This window comes from Fusarium vanettenii (genome assembly GCF_000151355.1).
Source record: "Fusarium vanettenii 77-13-4 chromosome 1 genomic scaffold NECHAsca_8_chr1_1_0, whole genome shotgun sequence".
Lineage (NCBI taxonomy): Eukaryota > Fungi > Ascomycota > Sordariomycetes > Hypocreales > Nectriaceae > Fusarium > Fusarium vanettenii.
This window is the reverse complement of record NW_003315876.1, coordinates 25823-48106: the sequence shown is the minus strand read 5'-3', so window position 1 is coordinate 48106 and position 22284 is coordinate 25823. Positions and strand designations below refer to the sequence as shown.

General features: G+C 49.8%; 7 protein-coding genes across 7 annotated transcripts; 4 read left to right on the top strand and 3 right to left on the bottom strand.

Annotated features, from left to right (window-relative positions):
- Positions 1–428: 428 nt before the first annotated feature.
- NECHADRAFT_73983 (uncharacterized protein) lies at positions 429–2621 on the top strand (the record flags this gene model as incomplete). Its single annotated transcript, XM_003049675.1, has 2 exons — positions 429–717; positions 799–2621. The coding sequence occupies 2 exons, from the start codon at positions 429–431 to the stop codon at positions 2619–2621; spliced, it is 2112 nt and encodes a 703-aa protein (XP_003049721.1).
- An 842-nt stretch (positions 2622–3463) lies between these two features.
- On the bottom strand, positions 3464–5838 carry NECHADRAFT_11576 (uncharacterized protein; the record flags this gene model as incomplete). Its single annotated transcript, XM_003049473.1, has 4 exons — positions 3464–4914; positions 4978–5553; positions 5587–5697; positions 5751–5838. Coding segments are annotated over 4 exons (2226 nt in total), but the record flags the coding sequence as incomplete, so codon positions are not given.
- Positions 5839–6384: 546 nt separating this feature from the next.
- On the top strand, positions 6385–8029 carry NECHADRAFT_29733 (uncharacterized protein; the record flags this gene model as incomplete). The annotated part of the gene is made up of 2 exons (XM_003049674.1): positions 6385–7165; positions 7227–8029. Coding segments are annotated over 2 exons (1584 nt in total), but the record flags the coding sequence as incomplete, so codon positions are not given.
- Positions 8030–9175: 1146 nt separating this feature from the next.
- On the bottom strand, positions 9176–11890 carry NECHADRAFT_89571 (uncharacterized protein; the record flags this gene model as incomplete). Its single annotated transcript, XM_003049472.1, has 8 exons — positions 9176–9852; positions 9905–9977; positions 10083–10199; positions 10234–10443; positions 10552–10770; positions 10829–11196; positions 11266–11519; positions 11589–11890. The coding sequence occupies 8 exons, from the start codon at positions 11888–11890 to the stop codon at positions 9176–9178; spliced, it is 2220 nt and encodes a 739-aa protein (XP_003049518.1).
- Positions 11891–15069: 3179 nt separating this feature from the next.
- NECHADRAFT_89570 (uncharacterized protein) lies at positions 15070–16644 on the top strand (the record flags this gene model as incomplete). The annotated part of the gene is made up of 5 exons (XM_003049673.1): positions 15070–15089; positions 15131–15593; positions 15644–15852; positions 15922–16153; positions 16207–16644. The coding sequence occupies 5 exons, from the start codon at positions 15070–15072 to the stop codon at positions 16642–16644; spliced, it is 1362 nt and encodes a 453-aa protein (XP_003049719.1).
- A 99-nt stretch (positions 16645–16743) lies between these two features.
- NECHADRAFT_30210 (uncharacterized protein) lies at positions 16744–19176 on the bottom strand (the record flags this gene model as incomplete). Its single annotated transcript, XM_003049471.1, has 1 exon — positions 16744–19176. A coding segment is annotated over one exon (2433 nt), but the record flags the coding sequence as incomplete, so codon positions are not given.
- A 2005-nt stretch (positions 19177–21181) lies between these two features.
- NECHADRAFT_7995 (uncharacterized protein) lies at positions 21182–21799 on the top strand (the record flags this gene model as incomplete). Its single annotated transcript, XM_003049672.1, has 1 exon — positions 21182–21799. A coding segment is annotated over one exon (618 nt), but the record flags the coding sequence as incomplete, so codon positions are not given.
- Positions 21800–22284: the final 485 nt, after the last annotated feature.

Below are 22284 nucleotides of genomic sequence, written 5' to 3'. Positions count from 1 at the left end.
CTTTGAGAATAATATTATAATTTTTATTTAAAGTAATATAAATTTAATAAAATAATAATTAATAGATTTTTTAAAAAATCTTAAAATTATTTCTATATTAATAATATTTAATAAAGAAAGTTATTAAAATTATATTAAATGCTTATATTAAAGAATATATTTTAAATAATATATACTTATAATAGATAATAAGGTAGCTTTAATTATATTAAGTTCCGCGGCAAATAAGTAATAATCCACGTGACGAGATGCGTCTTTTCTTTTCTAAATTAATTGTCTCTTTCCTAACCAGCGACCCCACCATGTATATCCACCTCTACCAAGGTACCCACAGATCAGCAGCCCGCGACCTCCATTCCGCACCCTGTCCCTGTCACTGTCGTCTTTGCTCATAGTCACGGTACTAGCTGGATAGGAACTCTGCAAGAATGAGCAAGTGTACACTGTGCAACAACCTGGAGCGGAAGCATCGCGAGCATCGAGTCGCTATAGACTTCCCCGTATCGGAGCTGGAAAGATCCGCCGTTGGTGGGTGTCAGCTTTGCTCTCTGCTGCATGAGGGCATCTCGCGCTTTTCGTCGCAGATTGGAAACCTTTCTTGCATTCAGCATGTTTATGCTTGGGGAGATTCTGTCGAAAATGCCGAAAATTTGGAAGTAGATTTGTATTTCAATGATGCAAGGCCGAACATGAGATTACTATTCTTCGTCGAGCAAAGTAAGTCCCCTCTATGCTCGGTGGGACTCTATGTGTGTTTTTTCTACTGACCATTTTGGGCTTCATTTGCCCCTTTCACAGATTATAACTCTCCGTGGACTGCGTTCAAGCCTCTACCAAGACTCCAAGGCAACACTGCCTCGGATGACTCTTTTACTTGGGCCACTCGAGCCCTGAAAAATTGTGATGCCAACCACCGAGAGTGCAAATCTCTTCTGGATACAGAGCTGCCGACGAGAATTCTTGACCTTGGGGACACTGCAAAGCCAGTGCAGTTGAGGCTTCTCGAGCCAAATGGTGAAAAAGCTCGATACGCCTGCCTTAGCCATTGCTGGGGAAAGACACAGCAGATCACGACAAATAGAGCAAACATATCGTCGCGCAAACGGGAAATCTTGTTTACATCGCTCCCAAAGACCTTCCAAGACGCCGTCGTTTTTACTCGGAAGCTCGGTCTGCGGTATCTGTGGATCGACTCCCTTTGTATTATTCAAGACTCAAGCTCGGACTGGATCAAGGAGTCAGCCAAAATGGCATCTGTCTATCAAAACTCGTTTCTGACTCTCGCTGCGACCAAGTCCGCGGATAGCCATGGTGGCTGTTTCTCCACGGACTCATCCCCTCGTTCCGGCTACCCGCTCAGCCGTGGCGAGAAAACGGTTGGAGTTTACGTCCGAGAGGAGTTTCCACATTGGGACGTTGTCCAAGGCAGCCGCCTGCTACAAGAATTTCCCCTCTTGACACGCGGATGGGCATACCAGGAACGCCTCCTGGCACCAAGAGTCTTGCACTTTTGCCGGAGTGAGCTCGTATTGGAATGTCTGAGAACAACCGTCTGCGAATGTTCTTGCTTTAAGCCCGCATCCCTCCCCAAGGTTGAGCATTTTGCCGCCATACGAACGATTCATTCACACCAAGCAGGGTCCGAAGAAGCCAGACAGCCCTCACTGGCCAGGTCTGCCGGAGAGTCATTTGGAAGAAGGAGGCGTGTGATCAACACGATATATTCATTGTTAGGGCGATCAAGCGCAGAACCTACCGATCCTGATGAGCTGTCGCGGCGGCGGATGCAGTATACTATGGAACAGGAACGTGCTAGATTGCTCGACATGGAACGCCATCAAGAAGCAGCTACCCTTGCAGTAGCTTCTCTAAAACAGAAATGGCACGAGATCGTCAGGATTTATTCCAACCTCACCTTGTCAGTGGAAACCGACCGTCTCCCTGCTATTGCTGGATTGGCGCGGCAGGCACAACGGTGCCGCACCGGGTCATACCTGGCAGGGTTATGGCAAGATTCACTGGCAGAAGACCTGTTGTGGCGAGTAAGCAAGTTCGTCCCTGGATCTAACATCCACAGGCCAGCATATCGTGCGCCTTCATGGTCGTGGGCATCTGTCAACGGCGGAGTCTCCTATCTGAAAGGCCGATCGAGCAATGCCGGATCCGATTTCGATCTCCAAAAGGCAGTTTGTATCCCAGTACCTGGTGCAGACCAGTTTGGCCAGATTGCCAACGGTCACTTGGAGGTTAAATGCACACTTCTGAGAGCCCGGATACATTACGTCTTCAGTAGCGATCGAAATTCAGCCTCTATACACTACAAGTTGGTCATGGGAGATAAGATGGTTACACTTTACGCCGATTACAGCCTCTGCGAGGAGGGGGAAACTCAGGTGAAGGAAGGCGAAGAAGTGTTTTGCTTGAGGGTTTTCCGGGATGACCATTCAACTATCTCGCTGGCACTCCGACAACGGAAATCCAATGAATACGAGCGGATTGGGATAGTGGAATTCCCAGTTGAAAGCTCTAAAGGTGCTCCGGGAGCTTTTATTGATACTACTGAGGTCTTTCCTGCTCGGGAGTCGGGGGAGTCTAACCCTACTATAATTGTTCTCTACTAATCCATTTTCAGGTTCTGTAGGAATACTAAGTGTAGTTTAATAGAATATAGTTCTCATAAAGATAATTATGATTAATTAGCTCTATATTAACCTATAAGATAATTGACCTAACCCAGTATCTCAGTCTGCACATATGGTCAGACACTGAATTATAGCGGCGTATATATATTAGCTATCGAGAATAAGATTCCTTTAAACTTGAGGAAATAGGTTCGATACGGTGAAGAATGTCAAACGTTCTACCGACGTTGGGCCAGAGGATATCTGCCTGCCCTTATGGCGTTCTTAGATGTAGTCAAGGAGCTATGCGGGAGCCAGCCTTCTACTTATGTGCTCCTAAGTAATCTCTTAAGTAATAATAATAATAAAAACCCTTAGATATACAGGTAAAAATATAATTATAAAGCTAATAAAAGAGCTATGGCTTTAAGGGCCGTTAAAGCAAGCTACTATATATACCTATATCAGGCAACAAGCCCACGTTTGTCTAACTATTAGAATGCATGTCTTTGCATGATTTGCAAGCTTCCTGTGCTTACTCCCTGCCCGTTTATGTAAGGAACTTTATTTATAAGTTGCAAACTGATTAGTGAGCGAAAACCCTTTCTAGCTGGCAGGCTTTTTTTTTCTCGGTTTGTTTTGGAATTATTATTAACGATAATGATCAGAATGATTCCTCATGAGATTTGCTATTCATATCAAAACGAGAAGGGGGTCTAGACTACTGAGGTCCAATGGTTGTGGTGAAGGTCAAGAGATAAGACAAAGACTCCCCTCTCAAATTACCGCGTTGGCGGACAGATCTAGAGACCCTATTGAATAGGATTGCTCTCTCGTCACATGTCACCACCCCCTTCAAACATGCCGTCGTCGAAGCTAATCACCCGGTCCATGTCGGCATATTGTGCATCAAACAGCATCTGTGATATCATCCCTAGCTCCCCGCCGCCGCCTGAACTGCCGCTATATGGCTCTGTAGAATGGCTTATAGAGTAAGCATTGGAAGATATGTTGACCGGTGTATACTGAGATCTTGGCTCTGTAGCGCCATAAGAGGTTCGTAACTGCGGACTCGGAACGTTTGGAGGCTCATTCCGTAACCATGGATCCCCATTTGGGCCTTGAGATGGGGCCTTGAGAGATGCCCTTGAATGCTTTACCTCAGTCGTATATGCTGGAATACTGATGGCGAATGATTCATCCTGGGTGCACTGAGCATGTAGTTGAACAAGAGTCGCACAATATTTAGAAGCCAGATTCTCTCGAGAACCAACAAGTCCCGCCCATCGTTTTGACATGGCCTCTAAGCTCTGGATCAGCAACCAGAATTCGGGTGTCAGGCAATCGATCGAGCTATAACGCCAATGTAGAAGTAGCACTCTTGCAGCGATATACACGCAAAAGGCGAACTGATTATTGAGAGGGCCCATCTCGGCTAGGTTGTTGAGATAATGATCCGTGATAGTGGCAATCTCGACCGCGGCCGCCTGGCATGTATCGACGCTGCAGAGACTCGGCAATCTGGTCCGGAACGGCCAATTTAGTGGAGGAAAGGCAATGGGCTGGTGAAGTAGAATCATGGATGCGTTGTGTGTGACATGAGCCAGGGTCAAATTCGGATCCATCCTGGACGATTGCTGCGTGATGTTGACCTTCCACTTCCTCGGGAGTAGCATCTTCCAGTGCACCAAGCGGACATCAAGCTCTTTAAACCGTGTCAACCAGCTGCTGAGGTCCTTCTGATCCTTGGTGTTGACCCTCTGTTGGAGGAAATAGCTCGTAACTCTGCTTAAGGACTCCGTAGCCTCGATGCAGTAGGCAAAGGCACCCACGGTTGACATGTCCACGGCAGATACTGCTCCTGGTGATGTTCCTGCTTCAGATGGGGTGCGCCCATCATCGTCTGCACCAGCTTGCGGCGGGATTGGATGCGCGGGGAGGAACGCAATGGGGTTTCCGATGCGTCCGGCAGATTTATCCCAGATACCAAAGTAGGGTGTAGAAACGGGATCCTCCTTTCTCCAGGTTATCCCATCGCATGGAAGACGACGATTGACATCGTCTGAGGTGAGGCTAGTGTTCCAACCCGTTGTCACAGAGCAGAAACGGTCCAAGTTGAAGACACACCAAAACACTCTCCTTCGCTCTTCAGACTCGGTCCAACCTTGTGAGGAAGGCAAGGATATGTAAGGCTGTGAGAAGGAGGGTCGGTCAACTTCGTCGTCCTCGATTGTCAATTGTAGGTATTCGACAATTCGGGTCAAGGCCCCGACGAGTGACCATGCCTGGGATGCTTCACCGTTGCCGATCTAGAACAAGGTCAGTATGTCAAGTGGAATATTTGAGGAATGTGCACTTGCATCGTTGAAGCAGATAATAATAAGTGCTTGCAGGTTCTCAACCGACATGCTTTTCGTAGCTTTGGCTACAACCCAGTCCCTGAGGTCTTCTTGGTCCCCGGCGAACGTCATAGCCAAATCAGCAATAGCCTTGGTCGAGACATATCGTGATGCAACTAGAACCATTGCCTGCAAAACCAAATGCAAACTGCCTTTTCCCATATCATCTCGGATCCTTGTACGAAATCGAGCCTCATGGATCATAGGGATCCACGGATGTATGTGGGTGAAGTAGGCACTGATGACCTGTTCCAAGACGCTTTCATCGGGCAGAGGCGGGACATGGTGACCATGAACGTGCTGATGTCCAACATCACTACTGATTCGACGCCGTTTGTGAGAGATATCGCCACCTCCCGGTATCGTCGAAGATGTTGGTGATTTTTCGTTGAGCTTGCATATCTCTTGAGCAAGTGACAAGAGAATGCTGTTGCTAGTTGCAGTCTGTTCTTGATGAGAACTTCTGTCACCACTGGAGTCCGCCTCGGATTGCAGTTTACTGAGAGCTTCCTGTTGGCTAGCAAGGGACCGTTCTAATACATCTGATGATTTACGTTAGCTTAAACTAGTGAGCTTCTGCATCACCCAATACTCACCAAGCCTTCTGTGTATGTTCTCAACCGCCCCAGTCTTCATTCCAGGCTTTGCACGTTTTGACTCGTAAACACATTCATATCCTGAACGTGTTAGACATAGAAAACACCTAAGGGAGAGGTCCCTTTCGACCTACCTGTTTTGCGGCAGTGCTCGCATGCTGGAGTCTCTCTGGAGCATCGAAGCTTGCGCTTTCGGCAGCAGTTGCAGGCGAGACTCGCATCGGTGCCCACTCCGGCGGACTCGTCGGGGCGAGTGGAGGCATCTGGCACATCATTATCCATTGGAGTTCGTAAGATAAGCGGATATTCACGTGGTCCAAGGTAAGTGAATGTTTGTCATGTTGTTTCGGAAGAATGATGAAGGATAAAGGACTTGAGGCGATCCCGGGCCCATTTATCCGTCGTCCGCTTCAATTACCCCGAGGCGCCGAACCCCCGCTTTGGGACCCTGCTCTGACTGCTGATGTTCAAATGATAGATGACGACGTTGGCTTTACCCCGGGTCTTGGCAAGAGAAACAGACCAGTTAGACCTCTTTGGTGGATCTGTCTTATTCTTCAATTGAGTTAATCCCCCAGCCGTGTGACATGGCCTAGAGTCAAGTTGAGGACCATCAGCATATCGGTCAGACATAGCCCGAACCCCGAGTGATATCACCCGTGTTTCATCATTAAATCTGATGATTTCTTTGCCACTTTAAAGCAATCAACTCACGTTATCTCACCAGCCCTCTCAAGCATCCTATCGGCTTCCTCGAATTGCACTGTCATGGCCGGGCTCGCTGGCTTCACTGATAACCCCTTCCGGGATCGCTCTGACCTTGTCCGAGCAGCCATAGCCCTTATACAACCTCTTGGGGTATACAGATCTCCGGCTAGAGCCCGTGTCAAGTTGCTTCCTTCTACCGCTGCAGCCTTTGACGATGTTGCAGCCCAACTCGAGGGGTTTGCCCGCCCCCTGTGGGCTGTTCACGCTCTCGTAAGCGACGATGGAAGCAACGACATTGGAGAGGCCCACAGCTGGATCCAAGGTATCCAAGCCGGCGTGGACCCCTCCAGCTCTGAGTATTGGGGCGATGTTGGGCCTTTTGACCAGCGCATGGTTGAGATGGAATCGATTGCGTTTGCGCTGCTGACCGCCCCAGATGTCATGATGCGCCTTTGGTGCCAGGAGTCGAAACTTAACCTCACAAAATGGCTCCGACAAATCAACGACCATGCTATGCCGCGAAATAATTGGCGATGGTTTCGGATTCTAGTCAACTTGGCGCTTGTCAAAGTCCTCGGAGTACCACATGATGAGGTGAGACGTATGATGGATGAGGATTTTGCAGTGCTCGACGAATTTTACCTTGGTCAAGGCTGGTCCTCTGATGGCGTCTGGGGAGACGAGAGAAAGCAGGCAGATTACTATTCCGGAAGTTTCGCCATCCAGTTTGCGCAATTGCTTTACATTCGTTTTGCTCAAGGTGATGAAGAAAGGGTTCAGATGTATCGACAACAAGCAGTCGAATTTGCCTCACAATACTGGAGGTACTTCGATATCAACGGTATGTAGCCCTGACACTTCCATCGCCGTAAGCAAGAGTTGCAAATCTAACTTGAGACAAGGAGCCGCTATACCATTCGGCCGCAGTATGACCTACAGATTCGCATTCGGAGCTTTCTGGGCAGCCCTTGCTCTCGCCGATGTCCCGCTTATTAGTCCCATGGGTAGCCTGGGCTGCATAAAGGGCATGCTTCTGCGGCACCTACGATGGTGGTCAAAGAAGCCAGAGATTTTCAACTCTGATGGCACCATGAACATTGGATTTGCCTATCCCAATATGTATATGGCCGAGGACTACAACTCAAGACAGTCCGTGTATTGGTGTTTGAAGAGTTTTATCGTTTTAGGTTTGCCTGAAGGTCACCATTTCTGGACCTGCAAAGAGGAGCCCCATCCTATGGCAAAGTTGGGTTTGAGCAAACAGCTTCAAATTGAGCTTCCGACCACTCTTCAGGCGATCTGGCCTCCTCATCACATTCTCTGTAACTCCCATGAGCACCACTACCTCCTATCATCGGGGCAAATGACGACTAAAAAGTTCAAGGCGAGAGAAGCCAAGTACGGCAAGTTCGCCTACTCCTCCGCATTTGGATTCAGTGTACCCTCAGGCCCAGAACTACACCAATTGGCGTCAGACAGTACGCTTTCCATTAGCTTGGATGATGGAGAGACGTGGAAAGTTCGGTGGCAGCCATTCGATGTCAGACTTCAAACTGCTTCCGTTCGCTCCAATGGAGACTTACACAAGGTTCCTGCAATATCCAGTGTCTGGAAGCCTTTCAAACACCTCGGCGTGGAGATCGAGACGATTCTCATCCCGTTGACTCCACACTTCCCGGGGTGGCATATTCGGTTGCACAAATTAACGGACCTTGATTGCTTGAGCACTGTTACTTGTTCAGACGGAATCCAACTGGTTGATGCTTCTTTCGCAATATCTGCCCTCTCTGCCACTGGCTACCATGTGCCTAAACATGCCTCTGGCGACATGACGAATGGCTGCTTTTCCGACTCATCGAGCATTTTGATAACGTCCCATGCTGGATCCAGCGGTGCTGTGCACATCAAACCCGATGTAGCTGCCACTGGCTCTACGGTGGAAACCAAGCAAACAGGTAAATCGTTGCTGATCGAAGCCGACCCGAACACCAACTTGATCACTCAGAGGACTTTCATTCCTTCCGTTAGATATAATGTCAGGTCTGCTATTCTGAATGGGCCGGAAACAGCGACAGAATCAATAATCTTCGCAACTGGCGTGTTTGGGGTATCAAGTCATAACGTGGATCGCGGCGAGATGGAGAAGATGTGGGAGAAGCGGCCTACTGTTCAACTCAACTTAGGCACTGCAAATGAGAACACTATCCAGATTTCATAGTTTAGGCTTCATGTTGGCATGATGAATTGTAATTAAGTGTTTGCAAACTAGGCTGAGTGTAGTCCGCCGATAGCCTTTGTGCATAATTTTACTTATACGTAACCTCATAGGGAGCATCTAAATGGGCCATTGCATGTATTTTGGAGCAAAAGTTTGACACATGTAGTGCCACGCCACCGGGAGTGAACTGGTCTTGGGCTTGGCTATCGACGGACTCACAACGACAGCTTCGTCCTCTAGGGGCTTGCTAAGCTTACATCGACCCGAGACATCTCCATCTTGCGTCGAAGTTCCAGTAAAAAGATATCTCTGGGGTAAGCCTTGATCTAGAGGACAGACCAAGAGGTCCCAAGGGGTTAACTGAGCCCGAAGATCGATGCGCCCATTCAAGACCCCTCTGAGCCGTTACGAGGCTCGTCTGGTTAGATTCTCACCGCAGAATGTAAACACGATTTATCTCGCCGCCTTCGGAGCGCCTATTAAAATTGTATGGGTTACTCTTCATCTCTCTGTGTCTGCCGAGAAGGCCCGATTTGGAAAGGAGGATGGTGCAAGCATTCACATCGAGAACTTTCTGGCTGGACGGACATTCGAGGCCATCCTGGAACATCACATGTATAAACGCGCATTGTTCTAGTTGCAACCACTGATCCGTTGCTGAACCTTCGTAAAGACGTCCTCCCTCCAGCCCAGGAAACCGATATGAGCGGCAGCTGGTCCAACAACCGGTTGCACAACAACTGTAACAAGAGAAGCCACCACTGCCTGCTTAGTGGTGACATACCCCAAGCTCCGCAGATGAAGAACTCGAAAGAAGTTATGGGCGAGGACGGAAGCGGCGTTCAAGACCATGTCTCTCTGGAAGAAAAGAAGAACATCATCTTTTGGAGTGGATGCATGACTCCCAGAGAGCAGGAAGGCGGGATTCCCAAATACAGCAGAGACGCTGAGATCGGAGCTTGAAAGAATGCGATACACCGCCCAGAGATGGACAAGAGCTGTTGCTGCCACTCCGCCTGCGTAAACTAGTTTGAGAGTTGACTGTGTGGCCTTGTCTTGCTTGCTCGGTTTCTCACTGGCTTGGCTCTGTTTCATCTTGAGAGCGCTCACTGTCGCCGTGGCTTTCTGCCTGTGGAAGACAGTCGAAAGCCCAGCAACAAGGGCACCAACATAAATGGGAAACGGCTGCCACAAGGCGACAAACTTCTGCCAGGTATCCTTGTTCTCGAATGGCCACAACATGAGGGCAGTCGGGAGGATGTAACCAAAGCCTAGGCCAGGAATCACAGCATCAACGACTTCCTTGGTAACTGGATGACCAATGGCTGTGCCCGAGGACCCCTTGAAAGCGTGCTCGAGTACCGAGATCAAATGATATAGTGGCGAGATCCGACCAACGCCTAGTAACTGGTACACGGTTCCAAATAGAGTTGGCCTGTTTGATACCGAGGTTAGCTGGTTGTTCATCGTCATTTGTACAGGCCTGGTGGCACAAGTAGGCAGTTCTCAGGCCTCATGAATACTTTGATTTGTGACTTACAGGGAGGTTAGGAGCCCTTTGGCGCCTGCTCGATAAGCTTCCATGGTCCAGTCGAGGGTGGTTGACAACAGTAGGGGGTGAAAGACACCCATTGGACCAGTCCGGCCTTGCTGTGTCCTGCGAGAGGAACACCAAATACAGAGACGAGAACAGTCAGAATCTTGTCCACCGATCCTATGCCAGTGTAGTGATCCCTTAGGGAGGCGCCCTCAAATGTGGTAGGAACTTGCAAGGGCAGCAATAGTTTGTTGGATAGTCGATACAATATCCCCTGCGTCATAGCTCCAAGGCCAGTTAGAAGCCAGGTAGGGCGTAGCGGCTTTTCGGGAAGCTCATCGTCATACGGGACCGCGTGTTCTCGCTTCACGACTGGAAGACCATCCAGTCGGCTGGCACCGACATACTTTTGCGCTGAGATGTGAAAAGCGGCGCCGCCATTGATGAAGAGGGGTAGTATCCGCGCTACTACCCTCCACAAAGGCGTCGCCAAAGCATGCCTCTGCTGGCACTTGTGAGCATCTGCGACAAGCCATGACGCGCGATCACGACGGTCATTTTGCGCAGCGCTAAAGGCAGCGTCTATCTCCGAGTCGCTCCAGTTCAGATTCCTCTTAGAAAGCAAATGATTAACCAGAGCAGCAGCTGTTTCAATGGCAGCATTGCCTCCGTGTCCAGTCAACAGATGGAACTTCACAGCGACGATGGTTAGAACAACACAACGTGGGCTTTGGAATTGGACGTCCTACCTTGTGGGCCGCGTCGCCAATCGTCATAATGCGGCCAAAGTGCCACTTCTGGAACACATGCTCGTGGAGTGGGGTCAGTGTAGAGCTTGTCCTAGCTTCATAGATGTGGCCAAACCGAACAGTCGTCGTGACTTGATCAAGTGCGTGCGCTTGGGCGAGCCGAGCTTCATCATCTTTGGTGTATCTCGGGATATCATTGCCGTAGAGCGGAATAGGCAGCTTGACAAAGAGGAACCAGTAGACCCTCCCGCCAGGCCCCGTGAGGACTAGATAGGAAAAGCTGTGATTGTGCACATAGTGTATCCCTCCTAAGAGTGCTTCAACAGGACGTGAGATGCCAAAAATGCATCGATAATAGCAGGGTACCGCTGGATGAAAGAATCGTCAGAAAGCTATTACAATCGCGGTGATATCAGGTGAGGGACCAATAAACTTACTCGACCATTCATCCACAGGAAAATAACCAGGAGACACCTCATTGCCAATGCGCCACATCTCTTCCCGCACAGTGCTATGGATTCCATCGGCACCAACGAGGACGTCGCCCCGGTAGACTTCACCTTTACTTGTTGTAACCTCGACACCATGGTCGAGTAACTTGACTGACGCAGCTCTCTGGCCAGATAGAACCGAGGCTTTTCGTTTCAAGTTGTTGTGTAGAATCTCCAAGAACATCTGTCTGTCGATGAAGCTGGTATGGTGGCCATATCTAAAGAACTTACTGTCAGCGAAATACTCGTGCCAGGGCAGGCAGTCAGACCTTTCCAATTCACCCTCACGAATCCCACTATAGTGCTCGATCAGTGACCCATCCGGATTTCGAAGGTATGAATCTCGTATAGGCCTGTCAATCAAAGACATGACTTGATCTGCACATCCCAACTGGTCAAGAATTCTCAGCCCATTAGGCAAAAGGCCGATACTCGCTCCAACTTGTGGTGCAATCTCATCGTATGCTTCCAACACAATGTAGTGTACGCCAGACTTCTCGAGCATATTGGCGAGGGTGAGGCCGGCGACACTGCCGCCCACGATAAGGACGGTCTGCTGGGGTTTGTTCATGGTAGCGTGTAATAGCGATGGGTGAAGGGCCAATTTGGATAAAAGTGTGTGTGAGTTGAATACTTCAGAGGCGGGAAATGGCCCCCTTTTGTAATGTGCGCTACATCAATTTGATCCTCCTTGATTCAAGTTGTTCTCAAAGCTTGACCCTGATTGAAGTCTCGATCACGGACTCGGGGTATTCGCACAATCCGGGCTCTGCCATGACCTCAGATTAGCTTTCCTATATGGAAAGAATGCCGCATCAATACAAAAATGTACCGTGTAGCAAAACAGACCTGCAGCAAGCCCCACTACCAAGATCCAGATTTCTCGGGAATGATGAAACTCCGAGAAGCCCAAATCATCTCTACCACTGACCAAGCGGTCTTGCTTCTCGGAAATAACACTACGTGTGACCTATAAGGACTGGGTAGCTATACTGAGAGACGTTTCAACATTTCACGTGCCGCGACATGCGGGCTCGTGCGCATCGGACAGATCATCTCGGGGTTCACAAGAGGAACATGATGCCCGTCCTAATCCCTATCTCAGATCTAGCCCCTCCGTTGTCAGACTTCCCAGCACGCCTTGTCCAATGCCTCGATATCTGACATGGCTGGAGATTCAACCAGCTAGATCTCCAAGGTAGCTATTAGCTTGCAGCGATACAATCTCTATGTCAGTAATATGGAGCGTATTCGGAAAACCATGTCGTTCACCTACAATACTACATTTGCCTCGTTTTAAGTTAGTATCCTATTATGTCCTGTTCTGTCAGTGACTGGTCGCCCATGTTCCGTCGGTTGAGCTACTTGAGTTCCAGCGCAATCGGTCTCTGCTTTGTACCCGCCTATAGAAGCTATGAACTCTTCTTTGATCTACTAGTATGAAGATCCCGGTATCAAAAGTTGCATTTGTGTACTTAGGGGCGTGGTTCTCCTTGTCTATCGGTACAAAACGGGACCTGGGAATCCCCTCACAAGGTGCTGTAGCTTCAAGGTTAGCGGAACTTTTATCATAGAGAATCAACTACCGCGCACTTGAGCCATTTTGACTGGGTTCAGACCACGCAAAACGCACCTCATGCATTGCAGAAGGGAGAGTACCAAGGATGCTTCTAGTCCGAGTGCATTGAGTCGATACGGAGTCTGATGCAAAACGTGGGACGGCCCGTCCCTCCATTGACCGCCAGCTGATTTCGTGTTTAGTCACGTATGGAATCCCCCTTTTGGTTTCAATCTGATTCAGGGGGCAGGGCAGGTATCACGAGCAAGACCCTGGCCTATGCATTTACCCCCAGTCCCATGCCAGTTGCAATTCGACGATCAAATGGTTAGACCAAGGATGATCTGAGGAGGGATCAGCAATATAGAGAGTTTCTTAGTGCGGAGCCTGATGAAAATTCCCGCAAACATGCTAATGTGACCTCGGGATAACACATCGCCCATTTGTCCGAATGATGGCTGGCTTGAGTATCGGGTGAATACGCACAGCAAGGTAAGAGCTTCCGGGATAATGCTTGAATAGTCCCAGTCTTGCTAGAGATCCCACCTCTCAGCATCTGCCGAACTTCTCCACCTGGCCTTCGGCATGGATGTGACCGGCATTTCTCTGCGGAGTTATTGCCGCCGACAACATTCCAACACTTTTCATTCGTCGCTCATTTTCCGGCTCCTTCGCATCTACTTATTGTTATCGACGTCGGCGGAGATCTGACGGGCCTTATGGTCCCGGCCCATAGATACGCTTCGTTACGGGGCATCATTCCAAGCCCCCGGCAATAATTCAGGGTTGAATGATAGCCAGATGCCATCGGCTCAGGTTGAAGCATCAGCATGACCAATACTCAATCGAAATCAAGCTATCCTATTTGTCGATCGGCTCCTGATCACTCCTGATCACTCCTGGTAACTTTCTCTTCCGTCTCACTATTTGTAAAGTTGGTCTCCGCTACAACTGCCTTTGCAGCAGTAAGACGTCTATGGGGAGTGGTGGAACTATCGTACTACGTGTTAGGAGTTAACTTGGATGAGTCTATGGCTGGAATCATCAAGTTTAGTTAGGATCCCGTGATCCGACGGTTGTCCGCCGCCTATGACTGTTGATTAGCTAGACTAGTGAGATTATGGTGTAAAAATTACCTTCGGGAAAGAGATTTGAGTCATGGCAGTTGATAGGCCATGCCTTGAATCTCGGCATCTTGGGCTAATGATACCTTTTTCTTGAGTTTGGTGTTGCTTAGTGTGCATACTGGTCTATGAGATAAATTCAGTCTCAAGCGTCTTGTTGGCACGCCAAGGCATCAACGGCCTGACTTTGAGTTGAATTTGACCGCCATTTTGGCCTGTTGTGACATGATTCCTCGACAAGTAGGAGGAGCCGAGGTCATTGGGTAGGTAGTGGTCGTTTGATGAGAACCACCCCAACGCAAGGTTAAGAGGATGTATTACAAGGCTCGTGTAAATGAGAAAATTGTCTCGTGTTTTCCAGACGATTCTGTCAAGATTGGACCATCATTTATCCTATCCTCTTGGACCGAGGTGTCTTGCGCACACGCACAACGCGCCCTTAGCTTACACTTCTCCAACCTTCATCAACACAATTACTACATTCAACAGATTCTTCTGCCCGAAACCTCGCTGTGTCGTCTCGTTCCAGGGTATGGTGGTTGTGCTCCACGGGAACCTGCACGCAAGTCCAATCAGGGGAGCACCTGATGATAAACAACCTGAGCCAGTCTAGCCATGCTTCGTCAGTACGGTGGAACCCTCCGAGGCTCCTACCTTCTCAGAGTGGCTGTCAGGCTGTCATCAAAAGCCGTTCACTACTGCGAGGCCGGCTCACTCAAGGACGTAACGTTAGCTAGTGTGTGGCTAGGGTACAGTTTTCAGGGGGATTGACTGTTAAACAGGGTAAGATTGCGGGGGTGGCTGATCCCGCTTGATCAACTCTCAAAGCAGGCCAATCACGGGTGAGATGGAGTCATCTAGCAGCATGTTCGGAGTCAGTTCCGTGTGAACAATTCCGATTTCTCGGATTTGATCTGGAATTACCGGGCCTTGTAGTTCTATAGATGCTCCCGAGATCTCCGCTCTGGTGGAAACGTCACAAAAACATCGCCACATGATCTCCAACCTCTGAAGCCATGACCACCCTTCGCTCTAATACAATTGAACAGCTTCGCTCGGCTCTAGCACATGTCACGATCAGCTATGCTGTTCTCTTTGGCATCTCCGTCTTATTGCTCCACCTCGTCAGTAACAAGTATCTGACTCAACTTCGCCGTGTACCAGGCCCCTTCCTCGCAGGCGCCACCAGACTCTGGAAACTCAACTTCGTCGCCCACGGTCAACTGGAAAAGGTACAGATGCGATTGCACGCTCGATACGGACCAGTTGTGCGAATCAGTCCCAACGAGGTGCTGATATCCGATCCTTCTGCTATCAAAACTATCTATGGTCACTCCTCAAACTTCCGCAAGACCAAGTTCTACATCCCGTTCGGCACCAAGGATAACGATGATCTGTTTACCGACCCGGATGTTATACGTCATGCTCACCACCGCCGGGAGATTGCTTCTGCATACAGCATGACTTCTCTCGTCGAGTTGGAGCCCATGGTGGATAAGTGTGTGGAAACCATGTGCGATCAGATTCGGGGCCTGGCTGGCCAGCGCAAGCCTCTTGATATTGCAAAGTGGCTGCAGTTCTACGCCTTTGATGTCAGTGAACAAATAACAATGAGCAGTGCTTCATCTAACTTCAACTCTAGGTCATTGGGCAAATCACCTTTTCGAGGCCTTTCGGGTTCATGCAAGAGGGCAAAGATGTCCAAGGCTGCATCTCGAAACTCGAACGCTATCTCATCCATGGTGCACTCTTTACAGTCATGCCCGAGTTCTGGCCGCTCTACTACCTTGCTAACACGCTGCTGTCAAAAATCGGCCTTGCTTACCCTCCAGGGATAGGCATCTTCAACGAGTTTGTGGGCAGTCAAATTCAGGACCGATTGGAGCGTGGCGCCCAAGGCCAGATTGACTTCGTCTCCAGGTTGCAAAAGATGGGACGTGACGAATCCACCATCTGGCGCAGCTGCTTTGCCAACGTCGCTGCTGGAAGTGATACGACTGCCATCAGTCTGCGGGCCATTATTTACTTCCTTCTCAAGAGTCCGCGGGCATATCATCGTCTTCAAGATGAGATCGACACGTTCAGCGCCGAGGGGAAAGTCAGCAATCCGGTGACGTTTGGCGAAGCCTGTAAAATGCCATATCTTCAGGCAGTAGGCTTCTTCCATATTATTGCATGAATATTTTCATTGCTAATGTCTCGTAGGCTATGAAGGAGGCCATGAGGCTGCACCCATCAGTCCAATGGAGTCTCCCTCGCTACGTTCCAGATTCGGGCCTCCAAATCGGCTCGTTCGATATCCCAGCGGGGACCGAGGTCGGCATAAATCCATACGTAATTCACCGGAACATGTCGATCTTCGGAGACGATGTTGAGGTCTTCAGACCAGAGCGGTGGTTGGAGGATGAAGAGAGAACCAAGGAGATGGATAGGTACATGGTCCAATTCGGCACTGGGTCACGCGTGTGTCTGGGAAAGAATATCTCGTTGATGGAGATGTCAAAGCTGCTCCCCGAGCTTTTGAGGCATTTTGACTTTGAGCTTGTTCATCCCGAGGAACCATGGACGGTATCGAACTTTTGGTTCGCGAAACAGGACGATATGGACTGTTTTGTGACAGCAAGAAAGTCAAATACGGTTTAGTAGTTGCCCCATGAAAAGATTTAGGCACCAAGCCTGCCCTGGTGTGCACCCGATAGTGACGTTAGAACCAGCCATGCGGACGCCAGCCAATATCTTAAATTAGCAATCTGGATCAAAGTCGCTATCTTCTTCGTCATCTTCCTCAGGTCCCGAGCCGAATACCAATCGAGCAAGTTCTTCCCGTGGCGCTTCGAATTCACGACCGCAGAGCTTGAGCATCTGATCTATGGCAACGTAACCAGTCCCCTTGTCGAAGTCAGCCAACACGTCAAACCCGCCACCCGCCCATTCCAAAACTGTGTCGTTCCCGCCATTCACGCCATCGGCCAGAGCTAATATGTGGCCTACCAGCAAAGGCAGCTGCCATTCATGTTGCATGTATGCTGGCCCAAAGCTAGCTCGGAGAAGCGGATCATATTTCGATTTCAGAACCGACAGGAACGCCCAGTTAGTTGCATGCATGAGCATGTATGGGAAGGCAAGCTCATGGACTTCAAGCTCCATTGCCTCACCAAGACATGCCAACAACTTAGTCAGTGGGATACGAGCAGCCTTTGCAGCCCCTGGTTTCATGCTCTTGGCCGAGGCTCCGATTTCTGAACGCGAGAGAATTTCCTCAATGCTTTCTGGGGACCAGTTCATCCGGCTCATATTCCTCTGGTATCGATCCCGAAGACTGCTGTGGATTGGAGCACGTGGTTTGAGGAACCTCGTCCCTGCTCGAGAGAAATCATCGATGTCCAACTTCTTGGAACGGCGTCTCCGGTTTGTAAAGACAGACGCAGAAACGCCAATCTGCAGCATGAATCGCGTAACATAGTCGGCAGTGTTGTCAGGCCTCCCCCCAACAAAGAATTGCTCTTCGCCAAGGATATCAAAAAGAAGCTCCATGTCAGGCCAGAAACAATCCGAATAGCCCTCCTTTGAAGCGGCGTTGTACAAATGTGCTGGCAGAATAATTGAGCCCCAGGCATTGGTAACTGCAAGGCTGACCTCATACACTTCAGCCCGGTAATGATACAGAGCCAGCCCAGCGAGGATTGGAGATCTTCTTAAAAGCCGATGCTTCTCAGTTGCCTCGACTAGTTCTTGTGCCTTTAGATCACGACCCGCAAGAAGTGTCTTGACTTCGTGCAAGGGGTCTTTTAGGAACTGTTCGATACTCTCCGCGGTCTCCTGCAACCATTTCTCATCGGAGGGTGACCAATGGGGGCTTTTGAGATTCCTGTGACGCCTGATAGTGGCCTGTAAAGGACCATTCATGGTAGACAATCGTTGGAGAAGGGTCGGGACCGAGGACTCAGCATAGCCTCTAACGGCATGATGTATATCAAGGTTGACCTGGGTCGCAAAGACGAGACTGAAAGGGATCTCGTTGGTCTCCTTGAATTGTTGGACGCCCCGAATGAACTCATCCGAAATAGGGTAGCCAGAGACATGATGAACAAGCGCCAAGGCTTCCATGAAAAGCTCGCCAATGATGATGACGTCTTCTTCAAACTTTTGGGTCCCGGTCTTGGACTCCCAGTCGCTCTCGGGATCGTAGATCCCAAAATGTCCTTCCGGATAGAGACCGGCACCCCCCTGCCAAGGAACGAGAGCAAAAGTTTGGAGGATACTGCCGACATAAAAGTAGCAGTAATTGCCGAGATCGTAATGATCATCCTGGCTCGATGGCTCACCCATCCGCGTACCAAATTCTTCGGGGCTTTCGCCTTGTTGGTCTAGAATGCGGGCCATGTATCGTTGACAGAGGGCGAAGGAACCGCCATATTCCTTGAAGATCGGCACCATGTCCTCGATGATATTCGCCGCGAACTCGATGCCCGTATTGGTCACCACGGCCATAACGGCTGGGTCCTGGTCGTTTAATTCGTCGTCCGATTCGTCATCCTGGCTAACAAACGATGACCAAATACCGGAAATGAAGTCCCGAATCTCCGCTAGGTCTTTGCACATCATGGAGAAGGCAATAATGGCTTCTTCAAGTGTTGGTGATGGATCAGCCTCGTAGATAATTGCTTCTTGCCCAGCTGCCTGGGGTCTTGCAATGTCTGGTGCATCGAGGAAGTCTTGAGATGGTTCATAAACCTCAAGGGCATCGAACTGATTAGTCAGAGTGCTCACTTCATCGGATGAACTGGAAGCAGTCGGAGGCTTGAAAGGTTTCAGCACCTCGCGGACCTTTTCAAGAATGCCCACAAAGTATGAATGTTTAGCATCTGACTCGATGTCTGGCTTTGCTCCGTGGCGAGATAGCTCTGCGCTGAAGCTAGACCTCACAGAGATGACTCGGTGAAGGGTGTCGAAGAATACCTCTGGAACCGAAAGAGCCGGGATTTTGGAAGCAGATATGTATTCAGCCAGAGAGATGAAGTCCTTGATGGAAATGATGTATCGAGGTACTGGAGTTGTTTCTGGTGTCGTCTTAGCTGTGCCATTGCCCTTGTTCTTCTTAGCAGCGATTCGTGCTTTCCCCTTAAGTCGTCCTGTCTTGACGGGTTGTTGTTGCTGTTGTGGACAAGCCGTGTTCCGCAGTAGATCAGGAGGATATCCGCATTCCTTGGCTGTTGAAGCCAGCCACGATGCAATCTAGTTGGTATCCTTCTTGTACTCTCGGTACACGCTGACTAAAGCTTGGGGCAACATCGTAGTTAAAGCCGAACGTGCTACGATGGTCAAGTGCTTGGTGGGTGTGTGGAGACGGGATCGTGAGGGGTTGATGAATCTAAGAATCTTCCTTTATCTTACTATCTACCCGAAGCTTCTCCGAAGGGCTATAGATTTTCCGACCGCCGGCTGCCTACCCACAAGGCCCAGGGCTCTTTCAATGAAACAAGAGAGGAGATGGAGCGGTTCTTTCATTCACTACAGTCTACAAAGTGTTGTCAACCCTACACTGCCTCCAGGATATCACAGCCATGATTGCTCTAGCATTCACCACCTTCTCGACGCACCGGCGACTAAACACCACCGATGTCTAGAAGCCAAGTGAGCTCGCTGTTTTTGCCAAGGGCGCATCCCTTGATCCTATGCTTGGGACGCTACATTCAAAACAGGAGGTTGGCAAAAAGGCAAAGTCGACGGACGTCGATCTGCTTGAGGTGTCTAAGGAAGCTGAGACAAACGCCTGAGATAAGCTCCTGCACACTGGCCAAGGTATACCGGGAGATGAAAGACAGTATCAGGTGGATGTTGCAAGCGCTCTGGAAAGGAAGGCCCCGGGTGTTGACAAGCCGAGGAAACGATGCAGCTTCTGGATTGCGTTCATAGACATGCTATCTAGGATGTTGCCACGGAGCGATATTAGCAATAGATGAAGGGATAGGTGATGGGTTTAGGCTCAAGGTGTTGAGCGTGTTGCTGAGAATTGGACAAACCTGTAAGCGAGAAGAACAGGTATTCAGACCAGTTGGGGGAACGAATCTCGAAAGGTGAAGTATGGGGAGGCAAAATCAGCACTGTTGATCCGTCTAGGTGATTCCCTAGCTGATGTGGTGCGTGGTTTCGTCCCGATAAGGTTATTGCAAAGATCCATCGGGTAGTGTTGATGCCGAGATTTAATAGTGCCCGATTGAATTGTAGCATCGGTCACAAGTGACAGTGTTTTCCGACTGGCTTCTTAGAAATCTGAGAAGGATGCTGTCGGTAGGTATCATACAAGGGCAAGCGATGGACACCAGGACACCCCAAGATGGCGATTTGGATGCCCGGGATCAAACACCTAGACCACCCAATAAATGATAGACTAGAATTAGAGACTTACAATGTGGTGATAAGCCTCCGTGAGGGGAACAACTCTCACAGACTCGGACTGCAAACCCAGACGTAGCTTGAAACCCAGCCAAGTCGTATCATTGGGCACCTGGCTAGCCTCTGACTGCGCAGCAGCACACCATTCAGACCTGGGGAACAAAAGCAACAAAACTTTTTACAGACAAGTTCTCGGCTAGAACCGACTGCAGAGAAGTTTCTGTCGGTTAGTTTGGGCCGTGCCAAGACCCATGAGTGGTCCGTCCACCCAGGATCGTCAAAGTTCCGGAAACAACCTGTTACTCAAACCCAGTTCGAAACGGTCAGCGTCTCGTCAGCATTCAGTCGCGATTGGTCGCGCAGAGTAACGTTTCGTTTGACTTCAGCCCTCACAGCTTCCGTAGCCAATGTCGATAACCTCATCCATTGTGGCGAAGCACGAATGCACCCTCACACATGAGGGGAGGGCCATTCGACGGTGGAGGAACGCTGCCTCATGGGGTTAGATTGTGAGGCTGGGGAGCTTGGCGATAGCTTCAGGTGTCTCGGTGCGGTGAGCTCGTGTCTAAAGAGGTTATGGTTGCGATGTCGATGGACTATAAATCATGGGCTGGTTCTCGGTGAATTATCCAGATCATCATCATCAACCTTGGTTCTTTTTTCAGTCTTTTACCAAGTTACTCTCTTCTTCCCTGCCGGACAGGTCTTCATTTACCAATCTTTTGAGATTGCTTCTTTACAAACTTTAACACCATTGACAATTAAAATCAACATGCCTTCCATCAAGACCGCCATCACCTGGACCCTCCTCGCCCTGGCTGAGCTCACCGCCGGCCACAGTGTCATCACCAACGCGGTTGGTGACTCTGGCGGCTCGGGTATGGCCCTAGGCGTCGACAACACTACGCCCCGTGACGGCACGCGCCGTCGACCCTTCCAGCAGGATGCCACCCGCTTCCGTGGTGACTCGGCCGAGACTGTCGGCGAGACCCTTGGCGGGGGTGACAACGATGTCGAGGCTGGTACATCAGCCATCCTAGCTGAGACTAATGATGATCTCCCCCAGGTCACGCAGGGCGGCGAGCTCACCATGACACTTCATCAGGTCAACAGCGACGGTGCTGGGCCCTATACTTGTATGATCAACGATGACGGCACTGGCCAGAGCTGGACCGACATTACCGTCACGCAGAACGTTGAGGGCAACGAGCGTGGCCGTAACCGTGATGGCGAGGCTTCTGACTTTCCCCTCGTCGCGTCTATCCCCGCTGATCAGGGATGCACTGGCACTGTTGCCGGCCAGAACAATGTTTGCCTTGTCCGCTGCCAGAACCCTGCTCGCGCCGGTCCTTTTGGCGGTGTTGTCCCTGTTCAGATGGCAGGCGGCAACGCTGGGGGTGCGAACAACGCCACTGATGATGCCGTCAACAATGATGCTGATGCCAACAACGCTGGAGGTGCCAACAACGCTGGAGGTGCCAACAACAACGGTGCTGCCGTTAATGATGACGCCTCACCCAACAACGCTGCGGCTAACGGTAACGCTGCAGCCAGCAGCGGTGCTTCAGCCAACAATGATGATGAAGAGGATGAGGATGAGGATGAGGATGAGGAAGAAGAGGACGAAGACGACAGTTCCTCCAACAACAACAGAGCCAGGGCTGTTCGATTTTCTGCCTAGTAAAATATATCTGAGATATCTTGCTTGGTGTTGAAATCAGGGAAACGGTGGTGCTTTCAGATGACCGCGATGGTGGATAGAGGCTTGGACCATGATGGATCGTTTGATTGTATAATTACGCTCTTTTGATGGCTTTTGTGATGAAGGAGCAGATTGGACGGCATGGACTTTCGAGAATCAAAGTTGATAACCACGGATCATGTGTG